At 37.4% G+C, this 27,071-nt stretch overlaps 1 protein-coding gene across 1 annotated transcript in view; it reads right to left on the bottom strand.

Moving 5' to 3' along the window:
• LOC121859452 (protein retinal degeneration B-like) overlaps positions 1-27,071 on the bottom strand; it is a 166,952-nt gene that overhangs the window by 61,254 nt on the left and 78,627 nt on the right. Inside the window, 5 exon segments of the mRNA XM_042356265.1 lie at positions 865-909; positions 8,584-8,607; positions 22,177-22,251; positions 22,366-22,887; positions 24,868-24,985. Coding sequence (XP_042212199.1) covers positions 865-909; positions 8,584-8,607; positions 22,177-22,251; positions 22,366-22,887; positions 24,868-24,985 — 784 coding nt within the window.

Below are 27,071 nucleotides of genomic sequence, written 5' to 3'. Positions count from 1 at the left end.
CAACCTGTATGTCAATACAACAACTGCAGTGACAGTGTAATGAATTATCCCTGACAAATGAAAAGTGGAGAGCATGTCAACTAATGTACAGTATAACACACACTACTCTTCTCATACAGAAGACCATGTGGTGATGGAGAAAAATATTAATATTTCTTAGCAAAGATTTTACTCACCATGACTTTATAGGGCATAAAAAATATTTCAAATTTTATATAAGAAAAAGAAAAAAATTTAAATTGTCAGGCTAAAGGAAGTTGTAATTCTTCCAGTTTTTAAGATCAGGCTACAGTATTTTAAAATATTCCATGGTTAAAAGAAACTTTTCAAGAAAAAGTTTCACAGGACATGATCCCTAAACATAGACAATAGAAAAGTCCAAATATCACTCATTCTGCCATTTCCAAGTTTGTCCTGAGACATTAATCTGGGGTCCATATTCTCATAAATTACCACATTTTAATGCTGCCACGGTGACCTTTCCCAGTTACCCTTCATTCCTCACAATCAGATCTTGCAAAAAATTTGACAAAACTTGGCCCAGTTTGGCCGTGGAAAAAAATACTAACGCCTTCTCAATCATGATTAGCAATAAATTTCAAGGGCAAAATAAAAATCATGCCTTGAATATGCTTTAGATGGAAACTTATCAAATATCTGACGTCATACTGTACATGCCACTAAACTTTACACTCCAAAATATATTAAATAACTAAAACACGTCAATTACAAGATATACTGTAGTTGTTTAATCAACCTTTGTCTAATTTTGGCTTTTGTTTACATGCTGCTGTACATCAGGGGAGGGAGTCAACGACAACTACTACAGGATGTACAAGAATAAAACAAAAGCAAAGTGGCTACCTCTGTGAGTAGTTGAAATGTCAAATGTTGCACGATGAACAACAGCTGGAATGAAGTCCTTATAATTTTTCAACAATTGAGTAACATGGTATAATAGATAATTAAATCTCAACAAGATGATCAAGGATTGTCAGAGCACTAATGGACTGAAAAGAACTCTGCCTGTTTTTGTAGCTATAAAGACAAACAACTGCTGGGTGAGTGGCAGCAGACTATATAATGACACAGTGAATCAGGAAAATGTATTTGTTTTGATGGGGCAATATATAATTGTAACACATGGTGGCACATATACTGTATTGATAACACAAATGAATGTACATGTTAGGTATCAATGGGAAAGGTAATGAGTGAAATCTGAGAGCAGATCATAGCAAGACTGTAAAGATGATCTGATGGCATTAATACTGTACATAGGAAGCTTTATGTGGAGGATACACAGGTGAGTAAGTTATTAAAATATGAGAAAGAAGTTGAATAAAAGTCAGTACAGATGGTACAGCTACAAGGGTTACATAACAGATTAACGGAAAATAAAAAACTTTATAATGTTAAAGCTGGAGACCATATAAGAGATGGAGAGTGTCGGTGTATGTGGTGTTGAGCCTAACGGGCATTACTTTACAATAAAATATATTGGGGGAAAATCAAATGTTCTCACAAACTTAATGTACAGTACAGTACTGTACTATGGGCTGAGTAAGAGAGTGTAGGTATACAGATGCTAAGTTCACCCAGCAATCTAACTACTGTACTGTGCTTCCTAAAAGAATACATAGTATTTTAGTGATAAAGAAGACTCATTCTTTCCCTCCACACTGCATTGCCGTGGACATGTAAGACTACTGTACTTTGTCACGTTCAATGCACTTCATTTACCTCATGTTTAAGAGTTACACACATTACTCAAAACTGGGCACTTTCCTCCAAACATGTTTGACAAACATGGTCCGACCAGCAAAACAAAGAGATGTTTAGCATCACACGGGAATGTTTTGTTGGCGTGTCTACCCAAAGCAATGAAAACAACAACAAAGCATCTAGATGTGGTTCACTGTGGATCCCATTACTACAGTTGAGGCCTTGCAGGATTGTGCTATAGTTCTTCAAATGCTGAAGCAAGTGAGGCATCTGCAAAAGCTAAAGAAAAGACAATGGGTGCGTCGTGAAGTTTCTTTAAAAGTGGCGGTGGCTGGCCGGTCAAAGAAGACCCTGAATACGTAATGGTTTAATAATATTAAAGAAGTTTTAGCGTGACGAATAAATAGAAACATGTCACCATGTATGTGTTATATTTTAAATCATTATTGTTTCATGATATATTTAAATTTTTACTTAAACTTATATGAAGCTCATTTGAGCACTAATCCGGCCAGCAAAGATTCCCACCAAACCGTTGTCCATTTCTCGAAACAGCAGAAATCCTGCTGCTTGTTGGGCCGTCAGGCCAGCAGCTAGCAAAACGGGCAACATGTTTGGAAGAAAGTGCCCAGTGTGCTGCCACCTTTAGTTAAATTTCACTATAATAGAATACTGTACTATATAGAGAATGACCTCAAATTAATTATGTAAGCATTTTCCAACAATGGCCAGTGCTGTACAGTAAATCCTTGTTATTCGTGGGGGTTTGGTTCCAAGGAAAGGCATAAATAGGCAAAACCGCGAATAGCAACTTATACTACCTTAGTGCACTACTGTATACCTATACCAAACAACCGACCAGCTGCAGCAGCACTCATCCTCTCTTTTAACTTAACTAGTAATTCAACTTCTTTGTCAGGGTCATCACTGACTTCTTCCTTTCACACTTCACTCCACTAACATCACTAGCACTAACACTAGGCAGTCTTTTAGGGGCGGTTAAATTCAATAGCAATAAAACACAGTATTTACCAATTACACTTTCCAAATTAGATGATCTCCCACCAATAACATTTCAGGATGCAATCATTCTGCCAAATTCTAAAATGGATATGCTAGGACTCACCAGGCTTTGTTCTGTTAATGGATCCACTTCAGAAAATATGTTCATTGCTTGCTCCATATAATATCCACAGACCTCTCACCTTTTTCATCTCGTTTCAACACATCTAGTTTCTCGGCTAAGCTTATACACTTTCTATTGGCTTTTGAAACAACACTACCATCACTTGCTCTCTTGCTCATGTTGAATGGGGATGCAAAAATGCTGTAAAAAACCTGAGAAAGTTTTTCTCCTGATCCTGTTCCAGAAGCGCGAAAACAAAAGGCCCGCCAAGCTCCGACTGTTGTTTACCACTCATTAGCAAGGCAGCTTCTTTGCGTAAGGCGCTCTTAATTTTTTTTTAGCAGCTTCTTTGAGCAAGGCACACTAAATTTTTTTTACAGTATTTTTTTTTTTTTTATAATACACATTGGGATTTAGTTATTATTTATATGAAAATGTCATTTAATTTTATTTTTATTGTACTTTGGTCGTAAATACGAATGGAATAAAGACGTAAATTGAATTGGGTCCTAAATTAACTAGGGTTTTAAATATGAAAAGTTGTTGGTCGAACCGTCGTTATCGGAGACTTTACTGTACACTTAAAGACCTTAGTTATTGAAGTGAAGTGCAGTAATAACATAACAACAACTGATCATCTTTAAACAGTTCAGTGAAGCAGTGTTATCCCCCACCCCGTATACATTCGCTTTTTTTTTTTTTACTTTCGCATTTTTCGGAGTGGGGTCTGCCCCAATTAGTCCGTTTTATCAAGGTTCTACTGTATTTGCATCTGAAACTGCAGCAGTATATTGATTACACTCGTAATATTATGAAATACATCAGTGGATAGCATTACTGTACAATAATAGCATAAGCAACGCACACTGAGTAACATTACAACATGCATCATGCTCAGTCTCTTCATTTACAAAAGGTCACATAATTTTGATTAAATTGTATAAAGATGACTATCAATTATAGAAACTGCAGTATAGCATCAAATTTTACTCAATGAGCACAAATTCTTTATATCATGCACATTGCAGTATGTTAAAAAATAATGTATAATGTTTGCACGGGAAATGCAACAAGTTTAAAAACAAAAAAAAATTACTACAAATTAATTTCAAGAATCTTTTCACTTATCAAGATGTAATGATAATAACACATCCTAACCATGTATTAAACAGCCAGCTGTTTTTCCAAATTAGAAACAGTGATATACATACAGTACCAGGCCTATGTACTGTATATTTTGACAAACTCGTATGTACCTAAATATTATATTACTCTGAAATCTGATCTTTAATTAGTGACCGTAAAACAACTTATAAACAGACTTTAAGAAGTGATGCTTTTGAAAAATAAATGAGCAACTGATCCTGAAATCCTATAATGAGCCTGGATAGAATGACCCATGACTAAGTTTGCCAAGACGTGAGCCCTGTGGTAATTCATCCTGTATTATTACTGAGATGCCTTGTGTTGTACAGTGTGTTAAAAGGTATAATATTGATTAGGGATGAGTGGTAAGGTTATACCATCGAAACTCATGGAGTCGTGATAATTGTGTGTGTCAGTGTAACTTGTATCCACAGTATTGAGTGAACTATAAAGATAATGAATTGAAATACTGAAGATTGAGTCTTGTTGTGTGTCACTGTTGTACAAGGTGAGTCAAAAGTCTCCATACATAGGCAAAATGATCAAGTTATTGGAGTGATGCCAACCCGCACTGGATGAGTCCCTCAAAGATGCAAGGCCCTGGAAAAGTGATGGTGTGGTGCGGGATATGAGGCGGCACAGTTGTTGGCCCTGTTTTCATTGACACCAATCTGAATGCCGAAATGTACCTAAACATGCTACAAGGGGACAGGGAATTTCCAGCGTACTACGGTATACGCATGCGCCAGTGGCCGGATCAGCACTTTCCGGCTCACTGAATTGGCCGCCATGGTCCCGTGGAGTAGCGTCTGAGGTCCCCAGGCCTCACCCCCCTTGATTTTTACTTGTGGGGGCACTTGAAGGCCATGGTGTACCAGGTAAAGATACAAAACACGGACCACTTAAAGGAACGCATTCGTGATGCGTGTCTGCACATAACACAAGACTTGATAACACGAGTTCGCCATGAGTAGGAGCAACGCATCCGTATATGCATTAAGTGTAATGGTGGCAACATAGAGAATATATATATATATATATATATATATATATATATATATATATATATATATATATATATATATATATATATATATATATATATATATATATATATATATATATATATATATATATATATATATATATATATACAGTTGGTCCTCACATTACGCGGTTAATGTAACCCGGAGGGTCCCGCGGAAAGTGAGGAACGCGTAAAGTGAACAACATAACATATGGGATTAATTGAAATGGAGTCCAGGCCGATCCCCAAACTCCACTTTTTGACGACACACAACTATGTTGTAGTAAAAATATTATCTTAACTTTATGATGGCATGCACACACAATTAATAATTAAGAGAAATATCAATAATGTTAGGTTTTTTAACACTTACATTAGTAGAAAAGATGGCTGGGCACACGGGGATGGGGGGTTGGTTCCGAGGCAGAGGGCAGATTATTGGCCCTCACCTGTATCACTGGTATCAATTGTATCACTATCCACCACAGAGGCTTGCAGGGCCTCTTTGTTAAACCCCTCAATGTCCATATAAGTCCATATCCTCACTATAATTATCACTATCACTGACTTGGGCCGGTTGTGGTGGGTGGCGGGTAAAGAACTCGGTAATGTTTTGATGACTGGGTGACCTTGTGCGCACCATTTTCGTGCCTCTTACACAACATGGCGGATGGTTTGGATCCAAAAATGGCGCGGCTTGCCAGCCGCTCTCCGTGTAATGGCGTTCGCGACCGCGGAATGTGAAAATGTTAGGTTCTGGCAAGGCACCGCGGTAACGGTGATACGCGGAATGCGGGATCTAGGTATATGCTGATAACCACAAGGAAAGAAGAAAACACGAAGTTCCCAAGCGCTTTCGTGTAATTCACATCTTCAGGGGTGAGTACAGACTTAAGAGAAATACAAAACAAGGTGTATATACAGAGGAGGGTGAGACCAGGTCCACAATGGTCAGGTATTAGGTAATGACCCTACTAACCTTTAAATAGCACCGCAATGGTTGGTAGTCAGGTCAGAGGGTAAGGTGACCCAACCTTCTCACCTGGTTACAAATCTTCTTAATTACTAAATTGTCCAGTTTGTACATGCCATTACTCAAATTCATGTTGAATGCTTCGGTATGTTTAATGAGACTAGATTCTATGATGTTCCTACTATCAATTGAATTACAAGGTAATATTGAGGAGGCATTATCCCAGTCAATGCAATGCTTGTTATCCCTCAAATGAACAAACAGAGCATTGGATTCCTGGCCTGTACTCACCCCTGAAGATGTGAATTACACGAAAGGGCTTGGGAACTTCGAGTTTTCTTCTTTCCTTGTGGTTATCAGCATGTGTATATATATATATATATATACAGTGACCTCTCCGTTAACGAACTCAATCCGTTCCAGAAGGTCGTTCGTTAACAGAAAAGTTCGTTAACCGAAACCATTGTTTCAATGGGTTTTTGGGTAATTGGTTCCAGCTCACCGAAAATTGCCTAAAATTAACAAAAAAGGTAGTAAATTACACTTACTTTGAGGTGTGTATGTAGAAGGCACCTGGATGATGATGGGAATTAGAATGGGGGTGGAGGAGAACGGAGAAGAGAAGGCATTGGGGTGGAAGAGAAGTAACCCCATGGTGCCATTTCACCCATAAAATTTTAGTTCTCTTGGTGTATTTCAAGATTATTTTCTTTAAATCAACACTGCAATGCATTATATATTGTCAACATGTAAAATAAATTTCAAATTGACCAATAATTTGCTTGGAAACACAGAAAAAAAGCGTTTAGTTGAAGAGAGTCTCAAGCAAGATGTTACCTCCACTGAAAAGACACAGAGACTGACCCCTGTATGGTGTGTTGACAGGCTGTTTGGCGTGCAAAAAACTAGCTTCCTATACTTCAATTATGTTCAATAATTGTTAAAATTACTAAAAAATTTAATATAAAACTTTTAAAATTATTGAATAGTACAAACTTCTTGATATTTACTAAAATAGTAAGGATTTTAAGCCCTAGAACCGATTACTGTATTGGTGGACTAACACTACAGCTGGTGGACCGCCAAATGCAAGCGAAATACAACAGCAGCCAACTGAAAGATGGACCAGTCTCCAAACTCCAATCCGTGGTAATACTTCCACGAGTGATATGTGTGAGTGTGTGAAGCTGGTTAACCCCTTATGATGCAGGTGCCAATGAATGGCAGATTGACCATTTTTCAAGGATGTGGTAGGAATTATATTCTACTGTACCTAAAATGCTAATGATCAAAAAATATAACACTCAAATACATTAATTTTACCTTGATAGTAGGAAACAAAATATGCCACCATATAGTGGACTTCAAGGAAAGACATGAGCTTGAAGCCAAACTCAAAACAAATGAATAAACTTGAAATGTTCTGACAGATGGCATAATAACCTAACCTAACTTGACATGATACACAATAGTAATGTCTTAAGGCCAAGTCTCGCTTATATCCCACAAGTAAAATGTCATGCTCTTTCATAATCCTGCTCTGAGATATTCATGAGGCCTTGGCATGTTGAATATGACTCCCATTGACTCATGTGTGGGGTACTGTACCACATCATAAGGGGTTAAAGAATATTTCTATGATAAGTGTACATGTGAATATTGTACCATTTATACAACTGCAGTGAGTACCTGATGGATGTGAGTCTATGACCTATGGTACTTGGACAAATTTAGTAATCTTATTAGTACTAGTGGCCTTAGTGGCTAAAAAAAATACTGTATTATATTGTAAATCTGTATTAAAAAGTAAATATATATCAAGGGTCTCTGCAACAGGTGAATGTTCCGGCACGTGTACACACATGGTTAATGTCTACATACATCAAATACAATCCTTTACAGAGGATTAAGTCGTTATTTCTATAAAGACTAATGTTAATTTAGAAATTAAATGATAATTCACCTAAAAAAGAAACAAATATTAAGCGGAACTGAATTTTAGAATTTCTCCCAAAGATGGATACAGTACTTTACTTGCCAGAGAAAATTAAATATTAGCATTGCCACTGATAGATAACATTTAAAGTATTCCTGACACACACGAAGCAGTTGGTAAAGTGAGTGAGAAGTTGGTGGTAAGTGATGGAAGATGGATAGCACAGAAACTGTAATAGCTATAATGGGTTAGGTGACCGCACAGGAGGGACAACATAGGTACTGTACTAACTAACAGGAACCAAAGGAGGACAGACAACACACAAAAACTATTCTAACAACTGGGAATTAATGACAACTTGGGAGGATAAATAACATAAAAGAATACTGACACCTGGGGTGAGCCCAAGTGATATTAGAAAGGCCTTAATAATATAAATAAATTATACTCTACTAACAGCTGTAGCAAATGGATAACACAAAAATTATAACTGGGAACTTAAAAGAGACAGTAATCAAACACAAGTGTCAATGAACTAAGATGTAGCTACTGTACTGTACACTAGTGTGAATAAAGTTGTCACACACACAAGCTTACAGTAACTAACATACATGATGGGGCAAGCATGGGCAGGACACCATGGTACATACCCTTTATTATGGGGATGGCTGACCCTGCATAAAACAAACAGATAAACCAATGAGACACGAGGACATGCACATCTGCGCCACACTGTTAAGACTAACCATCTATCAATTGGTTAAGTTATATCTATAGTATAATTTTTCAGATAAAGGTACTGTACTATATGTCCCAAAATAAATAGTACACATTGTATGTACTATGCTGAAACATAAAAAGAAAAGCAAACAACATATTTTATCATTAATAAAGTAGACTATGTGAACAAATATAAAAGATTATATATATTACAGTATTGCCATGCAGTGAAAGGTATGTGCATAAGTCTAAATATCAGTTTATTACATATGGTATATATGTAATGTATTTTGTTTTGGTAAAGAAATATAATAACTTAATGAATTAAATGTAATTTAGAGAATGCTTTTACAAACACATACCAAAACAAAATAAATAATTACATATGTCAAACAATAAAACTTATACAGTATAGTCTGGATTTACGCGGTTTTGGTTAATGCGTTTGGTCATTTATACAGTGCCTTGCCAGAATGTAAATGCTTTAATTACGCGGTAAATTTGGTCATTTACACGGAGAGCGGCTGGAGGTCCAGACGCTCCACACCATTTTTTATTCAAGCGGTCCATTCTCGACCATACGCGGGAAGCGGCGCGGGGAGTGGTGCGCATTAGGCCGCTCTTACGTTATTGCTGACGTCATATGACGTATCGGACTGTCATTGGGCCACGCATCCTTATCACCCACGCATTCCCTCCGCCGCTAGCTGTGATTGGTCTAATGTAACATGATGTGCCCTGCCAACAGAGGGTAGAAGTCGCTGACCTAGCAGGGCCTGTCTCATTGTTCTCAGTCCGCGTATACAGTTCTCTCTTGTGCCCGCTATTCCCCTCACAACTCACTATGGCTTCCGCGGGACCCCCACCACCAGAGAAAAACATTGAATTACCTGGACCAAGCCATGATTGTGTGAAGGAAATCATTGAGTTGGGGGAGAAAATTAAGCTCAACCTTGACAACGACCCAGACAAGCATCGGTAAGAAGCATCTAATAACCATCTGACGAAATTTATGGAGCGTATATCCAGATCTATCTCGACAACATCAATGCTAGTTGTCAACGTAGTATTGAGGACTTCCTCGCCTGCAACCCACCACAACCACAGCCAGCCCAAGTCAGTGATAGTGATATTGACAGTGAGGATATGGACTTTGAGAGGTTTGTCTGGGAGGCCCTGCAAACCTCTGCGAGTAGTGAAAGTGAAAGTGATTCACCGGAGGGCAACTAATCTGCCCTCTGCCTCGGAACCAGCCGCCATCCACGTGTGCTGACCCAGCTCTTCTACGAATGTAAGTGTTAAAAAACCTAATATTATTAATATTTCTCTTAATTATTAATTGTGTGTGCATACCATCATAAAATTAAGATGTTATTTTGACTACAAGGTACGTATTGTCGGAAAAAGTGTAGTTTGGGGGTCAGCCCAGTCTCTATTTCAATTAATCCCATATGTTCTGTTATTTCACTTACGCGTTTCTCGTTTTACGCGGGCCCCCACAAGTTCAATTGACCGCGTAAATGCAGACTGTACTGTACTGTACTGTACTGTACTGTACTGTACTGTACTGTACTGTACTGTACTGTACTGTACTGTACTGTACTGTACTGTACTGTACTGTACTGTACTGTACTGTACTGCACTGCACTGCACTGCACTGCACTGCACTGCACTGTATTGCACTGCACTGCACTGTACTGTACTGTACTGTACTGCAATGCACTGTACTGCACTGCACTGTACTGTACTGTACTGTACTGTACTGTACTGTACTGTACTGTACTGTACTGTACTGTACTGTACTGTACTGTACTGTACTGTACTGTAGGTGAATAAAATACTCAACACAAAATGTTATTACTTAGGGTAAATATTTATAAAGAGACAACAAAAATTTCAATCAATAAACATAATTAAGACACAGACCCTCTGAGACACACCCATGACCTGGCACCGCATGTGAAGCTATCATTACAATTTGAATTTATCATAAGTAGTAAAAAAAACTTACCACAGTAAAACCTCTTAACGAACTATAGTCTGTTATATGGAGGTTTCATATCTAATGAAACTCGATATAATGGACTGCATTCTCCTATATACAGTAGTCTGTTACCGGTATATGGAGGTTTCATATCTAATGAAACTCGATATAATGGACTGCATTCTCCTATATACAGTAGTCTGTTACCGGTATATGGAGGTTTCATATCTAATGAAACTCGATATAATGGACTGCATTCTCCTATATACAGTAGTCTGTTATATGGAGGTTTCATATCTAATGAAACTCGATATAATGGACTGCATTCTCCTATATACGGTAGTCCGTTATATGGAGGTTTCATATCTAATGAAACTCGATATAATGGACTGCATTCTCCTATATACAGTAGTCTGTTATATGGAGGTTTCATATCTAATGAAACTCGATATAATGGACTGCATTCTCCTATATACAGTAGTCTGTTACCGGTATATGGAGGTTTCATATCTAATGAAACTCGATATAATGGACTGCATTCTCCTATATACAGTAGTCTGTTATATGGAGGTTTCATATCTAATGAAACTCGATATAATGGACTGCATTCTCCTATATACGGTAGTCCGTTATATGTGGTGGATAGTGATACAATTGATACAAGTGATACAGGTGAGGGCCAATAAACTGCCCTCTGCCTCAGAACCAACCCCCCATCCCCGTGTGCCCAGCCATCTTTTCTACTAACGTAAGTGTTAAAAAACCTAATATTATTGATATGTCTCTTAAATATTAATTGTGTGTGCATACCATCATAAAATTAAGATGTTATTTTTACTACAACTTACGTATTGTGTCGGAAAAAGTGTAGTTTGGGGGTCAGCCCAGTCTCTATTTCAATTAATCCCATATGTTCTGTTATTTCGTTTACGCGTTTCTCGTTTTACGCGGACCTCCACGGGTTCAATTGACCGCGTAAATGAAGACTATACAGTATATCAAATCCTGCCCAGTCCTCAGGGTTCCACTCCTACAAACACTATAAACACGGTAGTGCATGTTGTAAATCACTGAAGCCTTTGGTGTAAATGACGTTATATTCCAGGTGGTAATTATGATCCTCAAGTCTTAATGTCTAGCAGAGATCACAGTCAGGGGGATAACTTTACAGGACTAACATATTAAACAGGCTCTATAGACAGGCCCGTGTAATCAAGTACAGTATCAGGATGAAATACGTTTCTGAACATTTAATGTTAACGTACTCATACAGAACAGTACATGGTATACTAATTTAATTTAGAATAAGTGAATTATGTCCTCCAGTGTAGACTGAATGTCACACATCCTGTACCCCAGCACTTCTCTCACTGGTTATAATCAGTTAACCATTACCACCTGAGTCGAGCTGCACTGTTATGTGAAGAAGTTTTTTCCTTAATTAGTGTACATTCTTTTACTGTACTGTACTGTAATTTGATTTTGTATAAAATTAATAATCATTGCACTGCACTTGAAGCATGCCTTTGTATTTATATGTAAATAAATATTTTGGGGGTATTTTCTCCTGTATTTTATGGTTCTGTACAGTACTATGGAAGACACAATACTATACAGAACTGTACTTCAAATTTGCTGTGGATTGGTTAATTGTGGATTACAAATCTGGTGACTGAGCAGGATTTGCTGTGATTAAATATTTTTATCTAATCCTGAATATCTTAAATAGCACCATTTAATCCTTTCCACTCGTATAAGGTAATCAGGTTGGCTCATGTAAGAGCTCTGAGGTTATTCGTGACAATAAATTTAGTTCACAGGATGATGAGGCAGTGTAATCCTTGTAAAGTAGTTATATCCACGTAAAAAAACAGACTTTTCTTTGATATCTCTTATATGTCAGTCCATTATGGAGAAATTAGTTATAACATGCAAAGTACTTAAAAGAAATACTGGCCAAAACTAGAGAGACATACAAGCAGAAAGGATTGACAGTTAAGTGCTGTTTACCCTTGACAGCAAAAGAATTAAAGAAACATCAATAACTATTAAAGTCACAGGACATGTGCATAAAACAATGTGTGAATGGATCTACCAACCTTGTGCCACAAATGATGTGCATCATACAACAAGTGCACACTTGATCAACATCTCAAGAGCACAAACACAGACAAACACAACACAACACTGACACATACATATAATGTATAAAGTACTGGTGTTGTCATAAAGAAAATACTAAAGTAAGAAGTGATTATTGTGGCCCCTTCTTTACACTCTACTCCATATTTTCTCATAAACACTTGTAAACTCTCCATTCCTGTATCAATAAAAGTATCTGGAAGGCTTTAAGGTTTAAGTGAATATAATCAGTGTGTGTAAAGGCTTTAAATTTTCATGAAAATGTGGAAAGTCTGTATTATAATTTACTTATCAGACACACACAAAAAATTAACAGCACACTCTGAAATAATGAGACTTAAATAATAGTAAAGTGACATTCACAGTAAATACCTTTTTAAAACAATACGGTATAGTCTGGGTTTACGCGGATATTTTATACGCGTTTGGCCATTTACGCGGCACCTGTCCAGACGCGCCAATTATTAGTTACGCGGTACATTCCTTAATTTATGCGGCAAACGGCAGGCAAGCTGCTGGTCGTTGACCTCACCGCTGACGTCAGACTCGTGCCGATGACGTCTCGGACTGTGATTGGGCCACATATCCTTACCACCCACGCACCCCTCCGCCGCACACTGTGATTGGTCTATTTAACCTTGCTTGCCCTGTTAACAAAACATTACCGAGTTCTTCACCCGCCACCCACCACAACCAGCCCAAGTCAGTGATAGTGAGGATATGAACTTTGAGGGGTTTGACAAGGAGGCCCTGCTAGCCTCTGGTGGATAGTGATACAGGTGATACAGGTGAGGGTCAATAATCTGCCCTCTGCCTCAGAATCAATCCCCCATCCACGTGTGCCCAGCCATCTTGTAATGGCCCCTGTTTCATAAACAGAAGAATTATATAAATGGGTTATTACATTTGATTTATATACTGATTCACCCCCTGTAATTTTCCACTAGCTATGAAGTGACATGTTCAATGCACGTGATAAGGTGTGCCCACGGGAAGCTGCGTCATATGCTGAGGTAAGGCATTAAGTAGCCGGCTCCATGGCCACCTAAAGCGGGCAGTAGTTTGATATCCTTGACTAGAGGAAGACGTTATTTGAGAGCAATTGTGGATGGTTCCGTCTTCCCTCGAGGGAGGACGACGTGCCTATTCCATTCTCCCTCGATGGGTCACTACTCATAGAAATTACTACTCAACCCCTCACACATTGAAAGGACGTGATTAAACGGTCTATTTACAAAGCCGCCATCCTTTCTCTTAACACTCGGTGTTACATCGCTAAGTTACGGTTGATCTACATCTGGACGTGTATCCGAAATAGCTTTTCAAGTGATTGTTACAAGTGGTGACAACCCAGGAAGGTTGTTGCATATATGACAGTTTCACAAGTAACTGTTATATCACACTAACAGTCATCTCACCATATACTGTACACAGTTGGTAAAGGTAGAGGAATTATGTTCTCCCCATTACTGTGGCATACTGGTGAAGAAGAAGAACCCATATATGGAACGTAAACGTAAATATGAAATAGCAATCAAAGATATTGTTATATGTGTTACATTTACTTCTTTTTTTTTACGGGGATTAGCCCACCCGGGCACAGGTCGCTGACCCACATTGGGGCCTGGGGGGCGAAAATGTAATAATAATAATAATAATAATAATAATAATAATAATAATAATAATAATAATAATAATAATAATAATAATAATAATAAATAATACAGGTTGTACCTCTCTAGTCCGGCATTCTGTGGTCCGGAAACTCCCGTGGTCCGGAACGATTTTAGTTTGTCCAATAGATAGATAGGCAACTTTTTTTTTTCTTTTTCTTTTTTTACTTATCTGAATTATTATTATTATTACAGGAGTATTAAATTTTTGCCCCTCAGGCTCCAATGTGGGTCAGTGACCTATGCCCGGGTGGGCTAATCCTCGTAAAAAAAACAACAACAAAGCCGCGGGAAATTAAGGTTTGTTTACATCCGGCAGTTCGGCTGCTCTCTCTCTCTCTCTCTCTGCTTGTCTATACAGAGTACAACATTTAACCCTTCAATATATATGAGCAGTAAATAAGTGTTGCTTTCATATTCTTATGTAGAGTAATGACGATATGTTTTCACATGTGCGCACTTACATATGCGCAGTCTCACTTTTTTTTTTACCATTAATGGTTAGCTACTTATATTGTTCCATTTATTACATTAAATAACATTACAGGTACTTCAAACAACCATATTAATTTTTTTACATTAAGTTTACTACAGCTACAATCAGGGTCTTATTTTCTTCAGTTTTATATGTAGAACCAATCAGTCACTGGTTTTGTAAGCTTTAACATAAACAATGCCGGCAGCCGTCTCGTCTCATCGTGTGTTTTCAGATTCCACGTATTATTAATAGATTGTATTGTTAATTTTGCACACACAAACATTAATTCAATACAAACAAATTCAGAAACATTAATTAAAATATATATGAACAGTAAATAAGTGTTGCTTTCATATTCTTACGTAAAGTAATGACGATATGTTTTCACGTGTGCGCACTTACATACACGATCTCTCTTTTTTCTTTACCATTATCGTTAGCTACTTCTATTGTTCCATTTATTAACATTAAATAACATTACTTAAAACAACCATATTAATTTTACTACAGCTACAATCAAGGTCTTATTTTCTTCAGTTTTATATGTAGAACCAGTCAGTCACTGGTTTTGTAATCAACGAATACAATGCTGTGTCATTTCCTCGTGTGTTTTAATATTCTACGTATTATTAATGAATTGTATTGCTCATTTTGCACACATAAACATTAATTCAATAAAAAAGACATTCAGTAATAAACAATAATGAATCTTTTGTACATAAGAGAAATGACGCTGTTTACACGATTATGCACGTCGTCTGCACGTTGGCGGGCTGTTCAAACCCGTCGAAATTCAAGTTTCCGCAGTCAAAATTTTTATTTAATTTTTTTTTGTGTTTGTGTTCCAATAAAATACGTTGAATTAAAAACTCGCAAAATTTGAGAAGCTACTATACGACATTTAACCCTTCAATATGTCTTCAAAGAGACCTTGATGCAGAGAAAGTGGTGCTAGTGCTTCCAAGCATAAGCACAAGTCACTATCTATCCAGGAAAAGGGTGAATTTCCATGGTCCGGCACCGGTCAGGTCCCGAGGTTCCCGGACTAGAGAGGTACAACCTGTAGTCATAATCATTCATAATAGATAAAATTTATGATAAAACAAACAAAAATAATGATAATAATATTAATAATAAAGAACTATAAATACAAAAATGAAAAAAAAAGATCAAAAGTGAGAAGCGATATATATATGTTGTGTTGTCAATGGTAAGAGAAACAATTGAGACCCCGCAATTGCGTGTAAATGAGGCAGAAAGTCAGATCAGCAACCTAGGACTTGGTCACAATTTTCGTGATGCCATATGGCAGCAGGGTCTACCATTAGACAACACATTATGCTTCCAATATCTTCCCAGGCGGTAGTACCTCCCTGTTTGGTAAATGCCTACTACCTACTACCAGAGAAGGAAGAAGGATCGTTATATACGTGGCAGCGGATCTACAAAGAAACCGTTATACTACTGTTACGACGATCAAAGAAATTAGTAACGGGTAACAACATTCCCGTCTATATACACATTCTACATAACAAGTCATCAGTGTTTTACGAAACAAGAAAAACAAAAAAACAGTGACCTGTTACATGAAATATCCAAGTGTAGTGATATATCCTGCATTGAGAAGTTATAGTTGAGTGTCTTTCGTTCTGTCATCCAAAGATGATGTACAAATTTTTTTTTTTTATATCGATAACCAATACTGAGTTATTGATAGTTGCTGAATTATGGCAACAATCCTGTGAGCTGAAGTGAACATTAGTTTCTGCAAATGATTCGTTCACTGCCCAGGGTGTGACAGGACGTGACTGCAGTTGTTGTGACTACTCATCAATCAACATCCTGTCGACAATTTTCTTTCGTATGGCATGAGTAACTCCCAGTTACCAGCACCCCAACACCCCCCCTAGTGATGACACATCTCCGATCATGAGAGATGGTCTCAGCATTCTGAGGTATGGTGTGGTGGATGCACTAGTGTACCCAGTGAACCCCAGAGTCCTTGAGTTCACTGACAGGGAGTGGCAGTTTGCTGTACTCATGATTTCATGGACATTGACCCAGTCACCGGACCTTAGAATCAGCTGTGTCTCCTGTGAGTGACACACGCAAGTCTATGGGATTGCGGCACCAACTTCACATTTTCAAGACATTCTAGAAAGGATTCTTCAATCAAGCCTACAAGGAATAGGTAGTATCTAGGCATACATTAAATATATACACACATTTACATGTTCGCAACATAACTTCACACTGATAGTACATTGTGTAGGTCATATTATGTGTTATAAGTGCCTTACTTATTTTAATACTATATACAGTACTGACATAATATAATATCCAGTATTTATTTCTTACCTGTTCAGTTAATGATACTTTAATTATTTTAATTATAATTTTTATCAATTTCCTGTAAATGGATGGACAAGGTTATTTCTTTGGTTTGTATCTAAATAATTTTTCAAACCTTAGACATAGAAAATGTGGACATCTTCTTTTGATCCCAAGGAGGATAATAATGTTCATAATTTTCAAACTGCATATTTTAATGATGTCATAGACACATCTTCTCAAACTAAAAATATGATAGTTCTACAGAAGTATCACAAACTGTAAATTTTCAGCCATGCCATGTAGAACCCTTCACAACTCAGTAGTTTGATATCCTTGACTAGAGGAAGACGTTATTTGAGAGCCATCGTGGATGGTTCCGTCTTCCCTCGAGGGAGGACGACGCACCTATTCCGTTCTCCCTCGATTGGTCACTGCTCATAGAAGTCTCACTCATAATCTCACGTCGAAAGGACGTGATTAAACGGTCTATTTACATAGCCACCGTCCTCTCCCTTCACACTCATAAATAATGCAAGTTACGGTTGATTTACACTCAGGAATTATATAAACGATAGTTTTCAATAAAAGAAGAAACAGACAATTGGGTTTCGTTACTCTTACCCAATATAATATATGTTTAGTCCCATATACATTACGACTAGAACAATCTCTTCTACTAATGTAAGTGTTAAAAAACCTAATATTATTGATATTTCTCTTAAATATTAATTGCGTGTGCATACCATCATAAAATTAAGATGTTATTTTTACTACAACGTACGTATTGTGTCGGAAAAGGGGTAGTCTGGCGTTCGGCCCAGTCTCTATTTCAATTAATCCCATATGTTCTGTTATTTTATTTACGCGTTTCACGTTATACGCAGACCTCCATGGGTTAAATTAGCCACGTAAACCCAGACTACACTAGTACAAATGCTTTAGCAAAACTCACAAGCACACTATCGTGTTATATAGGGATAATTTCTATTAAAAATATAGACGATTACATACTGTAACTAAATAAATGTTATCATATAAACACAATTTTCATACACACAAGCACGCTTACATTTTATATACGGCAATCTGTGAATCCTCAAATAGCTATATGATCAACGTAACTTAGGGAGAAAAATGGCTTAAACTTTTATTATTATTCAAAACTGCTGGACTTCGGAGATTACCTTCAGATGTTTGAGCTTCTACTATACAGTACTATACTTTTATCACAAGACACTCCCAAGGCTAGGGTGTGAGTAGAATACTCTACAGTCCTAAAAATTATGTTTGAAGAGGAGCCATTGTTGTACTCAGACAGTGAGTTGTTGAACAGTGTCAAAACTGAGTGGATGTGGAAGGCCAAGTACAAGAGAGTGAGGGACATCTGGCAGTAGTGTAACATCTGAGGAGAAAAAAGGAAGCAAAGCCTACCAACACAAGCCAGCTGCTCAACTCCTTCAAGTAAATTTCTGCACTTTCTTATACACAACATTCTTATTTGCCATTCCAACTTAGTTGAAAAATTCAATATTCTGTTCTGTAAAAAGCCAAAAGCACTAATGTCTATGCAAGATTTCCTGACAGAAGAGCCAATAAGGCATGGGGTGAACCACACTTCCTGGTTTAGCTAATCACAGTAAGGAATCTCCACCATACACCCCTTTCACTACTGTATCCCACCCACCACACCACCCATCCATCCCTCCATATAGAAACATACACTTCACACTCACAAATCAACCTCACACTGACATTCACACCCTGTTGTTAGCTGTTCATGGCCCAAGAGTACAGACACTGGCACCGACCAAATTAGCTCGGGTAAATACTAAGTGCGCCCTCTGCTCTTACAAGTGGATTTAACACAGTGTAGGGATACAGATTTTGAGCAATCCCATATAAAAGATTATTCCTTTATAATCTACGAATATATCCATACCGCTCTGAAGTCATTAATCTATAAAGTTTTATAAATTACGATAAGTTCTCTTCCCTTGCATACTGTATATACACATACCCGGTATAATTCTGAATCTATCACCTCTCAACTCATCAGATTTTTACAATAAAAAACAGCATTTATCAAACACATAAAACTCAATGAAATAATCAAATAAGAGACACTCAGTCATATCTCGTCTGAAAATCAAAGTATCAATAAAATATCATCTAAAATAACTATTCTGGAAAGCCATAACTTGTAGCACAGATATGAAACATCTACGTGTATCATGCAATAACATTTTATGAACCCTATCAGCTTATATTGGTCCCATGACTGAGTTCCAGTCTCTAAGGTACACAAGCTGTGGAGATCACATGTAAAGAATCATCATAACTGACAATTTCTTTGAAAGTCGTACTTGACAATATAAAGTAAGCATTATTATAAGGCAACAGTCTCTCTTCATACTGTTTTATGATTAAATTAATGGAAATATGTAATTTAAAATACTAATACGGTAAAGACCAGACCAGGCAGACTGCACAACTGTCCATCAAGATCACAGTAATTTCAAGGAAGATGCTAGTTTCATTCGTCAAGCCATTATTTTATCTGTTTGGTGGCCAACGAGTGGCCACCTTGTGAGATGCATTGATGCCAGCAAGCAGAACACTCTAATTGGTTGGTATGATTAGCCATGTAAGGTGGATCTTTGAAAATATTCCAATACTTAGTTCCATATAACAAAGTGAAAGAATATCATACAAGTTCCACACATAAAGTTGATCCATTTTATTAAATTTAACAAAATCATTCAAAGATTGTCCTAAATCTTTTTCATTTTCCAGTGGGATTCAGTAGAAATATTTGGAATACTGTGAGAATTGTTGGAGTGGCAGCCAGCAGTTACTGCTCCTGTGATGATGCTCACCATTATCTTACACATCTAAAACTTAAACTTGCTGTTGGAAAAACTACATAAAAACCTCAAACCAGATTTCACAGCCCTGGATGACAGCTCTACCCTGATATCAGTCAGCCATGTCATACATCAAATACTGTATGTTACAGTGGCGGCTCGTGCATAGGGCTGCAGAGCTGCAGTCCCCCCCAGACACTCACTGCCAGGCGTATGATTCCTTTAGAGAGACAGCTGAATAATACACTACCAACAAATATATCATTTTATATGTTATTTAATTATTTTCAATACGTTGCTAAGTGAATTTTCATTAAAATCAGACCAAAATTTAAGTTACTTTCATAGTTGCTGTCAATGCTGTACGATTCATGTCTGTTATTAATTGGCGCCGCCGCCGCACCACTTCTGGAGACAATGAGCTGCACTTGAAGCAGCTCAGTCTCGTACAACGTGTTTACATTGTGTGTGGACGGTGTGGTTAAATAGTGATTTGTGTAAATCAGAAAGTCTCATAGACTTGTTGGAGATGATGAATGACAATAATCTACAGTCAACATTTTCAGACACTGTCAAGTTGCTGAAATTTTTAATAACAACTCCAATGACAACGGCAGAAGCAGAAAGGTGCTTTTCAACTTTGAAGAGAATTAAAACTTTTTTGCGCAGTACCATGGTGAATGACAGATTGTCTGCTTTAGCAGTGATATCCATTGAAAATAAAATGATAACAGAAATAGTAATAAACAATTTTGCTACATCAAAGAGCAGACGCGCGGACTTTATTTTCAATTAATACTGGTCCATCACCACCTCGGCCATCCCTTCTACCACCAACACTACTACCATGCCCTAGGAATTCGTGGACATCAACTACAACTCATACCTGAGGTAGGTCAAATTTGTGTATCCTACTGTTGTGTGAGGCTTGCAGTCCCTCCATTTTATTTTTCACGAGCCGCCACTGGTATGTTATCAAATACATTCCTAATTAGCCCACCATAAAAATGACCAGAAACATATTACCTTACTCATGGAGCAGTCCTAAACCTCTACAACTTACACCAGCAGTTTATATCCTCAACCCTAACAGTGTGTTTGTCTCATTGGTACAACACACACTCACCAGAAATATATTCCTTCACTTATACCATAAAGGCACACAAACACACATTAACCATACACATACGTATTACCTCATTGACACCACAGACAGACAGACACATACACACCTAAACCCTCCCCATCCTCCAGTGAATTTGAGCAATGCTACCTAACCAGACTTAACACAGCACCTAACTGTCCCACTTAACAATTAACTGTAACTCATGCAGACCTGAGTCCACCTGATGACACTTGTTACTGTTTCACTAATGTGCACACCATCAGTGCCTATTGCCATGCCTTGGGCAGTGAACAGCATGACTTGACCCCCTCCACTCTGACTCTGAACAATTACCATGACTTACTGTGTGCATCCATGACATTGTTTGATCAAGTGTTTTGGTGTACAATTGACACCATATTATAATTCAGTAATATAGTAGAATATACTGGGCTAAAAAATGGCCATAATGCATGTTTTTAATATGCCATGGGCTGACTGGGATGGGGGAAGCAGTGCATTTAATCTGACAATAGAAGGGCGAGCAATAATTGTTCAGCATTTACAACTGGTTACCCACTTCGATGACTCAATTAGGACAAAATATTGAACTACTACTATACATACACACTAGGATATACTGTACACTCTATAGGTGAAAAATTTACCATCTTAGGACAGAACTAACTTTCCCAATTAATTATTGACCAATTGTGACCTGATGTATAATGGTATTTAAAGGAACTTAACCCTGCAATCCACCCAGTCTGTACTGTACTGTATTGAGGTAGGTATCAATTCTATTTTATAATTACAGTATAAAAATGCATATAGACTAGTGACCCATTGTATATAATGATAAAATGGTTACTGAAAAGTTTTAAGAGGTTGTAACCAATTGTCCCTAAAAAAAGGTTTATGCTCACTACAGTACATTACTCACCCTGGCAGTCGAAGAATTCCTCTTCACTTCCTGAAGACTCTGAATCTCTTCTAATACTCTCCATTCTCCAATTTGCTGTGAGAACAAACAAGGAAATGCTAAAATTCATAAGTTAACAAATAACATTCCTATCATAGAGCAGTAGCAACACCATCAAGCACTGCAGGGAACAAAGTAATCAAGTCTCACCTTGGTTTTGAGAATTTAATGTGTTTCTAGAACCACTTCTTGACCATGATCCTCTTTTTCTGGCATCATCAGTCAGTATACTGTCCATACTAACATTCAGTTCTCTTCTCTGAAGCTTGGGACTAGCACCCAAAAGTCGCCCATTGTCTGCACCTCCTATATTATTGTTATTATTATTATTTACAACACTCTTTACCACCGTCTCTTCTTCATCACAGAGAACATGAGAATTTTCACTTAAATCATTACTAGTCCTAAATGAGCTGCACTTGCTCAACTGTTCTAGATTAGGAGTTCGGTCTGACGACAAACTCGGGCTTTGAGGAACCTCTGTCCCAGCTTCAGAAATATCACCACCTCCTTCACCTTCTTCTTCTCCATTTCCTCCTGGTCCATATTTTTCAGCAAGAAGCTTCTGAGTTTCTTTCTCAATGTTACGAATATCATCAATAGTGAGTCCCCACCACTCATCCATCCATGCCCATGCTTGTCGGTGGGCTCGCAGCATTGTCTTCCTCAAAGCTGTAAAAGAGACAAATATTTACAGAACATATGTTGTATTTACAAGTAAATAATTAATTGTATTAATTGTTCTTACAGAAAAGATGAAAATTAGTATCTGTGTGGGGAGGGGGGATGGGGGGATTACTAACAAGGGTTTACAATACCTTCATCATTTTGAACTACGACCTCTGATTTTTACTTATAACCTTCAAAAGCTATTCAGATCAAGTACTTTATGGATAAGGCTTGATGTGTGTATATGATGAGCATGCAACCACCCAGTCTTGAAATACTATGTCTCTGTATACAAGAATTTCCAGGCAATCTTGTCCTTTTCAGATGACCAGCAACCCCCAAAAGAAATTCCAAATATAAAAGTCCATTTGTAGTGTACAGTATGGTGTAAGTAACGTCAATATTTATCCATCCAGTCGTAAACCTCCCTATAGATATGGTGTAAGGTGAAGAGAATCCAGTAACCTGTGTGCTGACCTGCTATCTCCAAAAGCTAATCATGCCTAAAATGTCAAGTGAACTGTTTGTTAGATTAGGTTAGGTCAGTATCTCACCATCCTCTCTTGATAAATGTTGCACATGCAAAGAAAAAACAGCAGATGAATGAATGAACTAACACAAGAGCCTCTTCAATCTGAAGTGGTTTGTATAAAATGTAACCTGTACTGGGATGGAATAAGTTGAATAACATAAGAGCCAGCTGGGTGATGAGTGGTGTATGAAAGAAACTTATTCCTTCAGTAATGTTGTGTTTATGAACAATATTTGGGGTAAATATGATGGAAACAGTAAAAATTACAGAAATAAGATGTGGAAGTGAAATAGTAGCTTGACAAAGAGTGACATAATCTGATCAGGCAGTGTGGACAGTGAAAGAATGCAAGATAAATGACTGGTAAAAAGAGTATAATTAAAAAAGAGATGGCAGGAAGGAGAAGGTAAGAGAGAGTGGTAATGCACGTATCTTTTACCCAATATGTCAAAGGTTCAAATCCTGCTTGGCCCAGACACACATGAGAAGGATGTTATCCAGTGTGACCCTCACTACCCAAAACATCACAGGTTTCCCAGACTCCAGTTGCCCCCTGTTACTAACACTGGATAGACCAACCGCTCAATGGCTAGTATTGTACGGTAAGCTGATAAGGGGACGAGTTATTTGTACAGTATTACTGTTTATTTTCTTACCTCATATTCATCAGTGAGTTCTGATATGGTAATCAGTTCTTGTGCAAATGTTTTGTTTTGTAGATAATTGGGCCCCTAGGCGCACACTAATTTGTCTTCCCGGCGGTAATGAGGCCGCACTCTGCTGTGGCACTTTACCCCGGGCTCGTGGTAGTTTCATTTTCAGCAGGACGCGTGAAGGTTGTTGCCTGTCTTATATGGACATAATTTGGGAATTTAGGAATAAAGACAACGAGAACCTTCAATTGTTCAAAGGCCACGGCATTGTTCCTTTAAATAGACACTGTGCACACTACGGGAATCCCCGTGCTTTCACACCGGAATGAAATTTGTTCATCACTTCCTCGACGTTTGACGTTTCCAGCCATCACAATAAATGACTCCGCCGCCCGGGCAGTATAAGCGTCAATGCGGCCGCATGATCTCTTGTACAGATAATGCCTCAAATTTCACCATATCATAGTAAGTTCTTTCTGTTTAATATACCGGGGGTTCCGAGAGGCAGGGCCCCCGTTAAGGAAGTAAGGTAAGGTTAGGTAGGCTGTTTGGCTAAGTTGGTTAGGTCTGTTTTCCATACCCACAAAGGTTGTTACATTTATTTTAGAAATTATCATTTTTTCAACACATTTGCACAAACTACAACAGTGTCCACTATAAAAACAGTGAAAGTCCGGAGTTTTAAAATAATTTTCTATCAATTTCAGCAGCGGGTTGGTCATGAATAATTACACAAACAAGTAATGAAGGAGAACAAAAGCAGTGTACAGTAGCAACATGAATAAAACAAAAACTTACCAATGTCATGAATAAACTTTTCTATCTTTGTCTGCATGCCCCAGTAGCGAAATTCTACCTTGCATAGCTTGTATGCACACATGATTGCTTCCCCAGTAGGCAATGGAGTGGGCTGGTCCTAAAAAAAAAAAATAAATAAAAATAAAAATACAAAAAATTAGTAGAGAAGCACTGTCATATAGTTACTACAGAAAGCAAAACAAAACATCATTAAACTCTTCATCATAATTATGTCATAACATTATTTTAAACCAATACTGAACTGTACTGTACTGATAATTTTGTGAAATGTGAGTACTGTATTTTTTCTAATAGTCATACATCCTAGCCATGATGTCAGTTCTAACAGGCTCACATACACCATTAAAAGTGTGTGTGTGTGTGTATATATATATATATATATATATATATATATATATATATATATATATATATATATATATATATATATATATATATATATATATATATATATATATATATATATATATATATATATATAACGAACACCTCGGTTAACGTAATTTCGATTAACGAACTGCCTTCCATAAGGATCTTCAATTCGGTTAACGAAAAAAAATTCGCTTAACGAACTTCTTACGAACCGACCTCAACATGTTTTCGCTTGCACTGACAGGGCAACCAGCTTTAGTATCAGTCCGCCAATACATTAATCGGTTCTAGGGCTTAAATTCCTTACTATTTTTGTAAATATCAAGAAGTTTATACTATTCAATAATTTTAAAAGTTTAATATTCAATTTTTTAGTCATTTTAACAATTATTGAACAAAATTGAAGGTAAAGTGACTAGTTTAATGCGCGGCATCCAGCCTCTTAACACAGCAAACAGGCGTCAGTCTCTCTCTGTTTTCACTGGAGGTAACATCTTGCTTGAGACTCTCTTCAACTAAACGCTTTTTTTCTGTGTTTCCAAGCAAATTATTGGTCATTTTGAAATATATTTTATATATTGACAATATATAATGCAGTGCAGCGTTGATTTAAAGAAAATAATCTTGAATTAAACCAGAGAGCTAAAATTTTATGGGTGAAATGGCACCATGGGGTGACTTCTCTTCCACCCCAATGCCTTCTCTTCTTCCTTCTCCTCCACCCCCATTCTAAATCCCATCATCATCATCATCATCCAGGAGCCTTCTACATACACACCTCAAAGTAAGGAGTTGCGCCATTTTTGTTGAATTTAGGAAATTTTCGGTGAGCTGGAACCAATTACCCAAAAACCCATTGAAACAATGGTTTCGGTTAACGAACGACCTTCTGGAACGGATTGAGTTCGTTAGGGGCCACTGTATATATATATATATATATATATATATATATATATATATATATATATATATATATATATATATATATATATATATATATATATATATATATATATATATATATATATATATATATATATATATATATATATATATATATATATATGCTGATAACCACAAGGAAAAAGAAACACGAAGTTCCCAAGCGCTTTCGTGTAATTCACATCTTCAGGGGTGAGTACAGACTAAGAAGAAGTGCAGAACATGTTATATATATACAGAGGAGGGTGAGATTAAGTCCACAGAGGTCAAGTATAGGTAATGACCCTACTAATCTTCACAAAAGCACCGCAGCGGTCGGTAGTCAGGTCAGAGGGAAAAACTGACCCAACCTTCTCACCTGGTTACAAATCTTCTTAATTACAAAATTGTCCAATTTGTACATACCATTACTCAAATTCATGTTAACGGATTCGGTATGTTTAATGAGACTAGATTCTGTAATATTCCTACTGTCAATAGAATTACAAGGTAATATTTAGGAAGCATTATCCCAGTCAATGCAATGTTTATTATCCCTCAAATGATCAAACAGAGCATTGGATTCCTGGCCTGTCCTGTAATAGGCCCCTGTCTCATCACAGAACGTATTATATAAATGGGTCAATACATCTGATATTATATTCAGATTCACCACCCTGTAACTTTCCACTGTCTATGAGTAAGACATGAGATGGACACGTGAGCGGGCAACTCACCCAAGAGGGCGAGACCCATAGCTCAGCATTTCTGTAAGCACGCACTGCGATGCCCCTAAGCTTCAGTAGCTCACCTCAACTCATATCGTAAGGACGTGACCTAACGTTTATCATACATAAACGCCGTCCCTTTTCTCATTCACTCCTAGACAG

Source organism: Homarus americanus, unplaced genomic scaffold (assembly GCF_018991925.1).
Source record: "Homarus americanus isolate GMGI-L3 unplaced genomic scaffold, GMGI_Hamer_2.0 scaffold7626, whole genome shotgun sequence".
Taxonomy (NCBI): Eukaryota; Metazoa; Arthropoda; class Malacostraca; order Decapoda; family Nephropidae; genus Homarus; species Homarus americanus.
The sequence above is the reverse complement of the archived record's forward strand: the minus strand, read 5'-3'. Positions and strand labels throughout refer to the sequence as shown.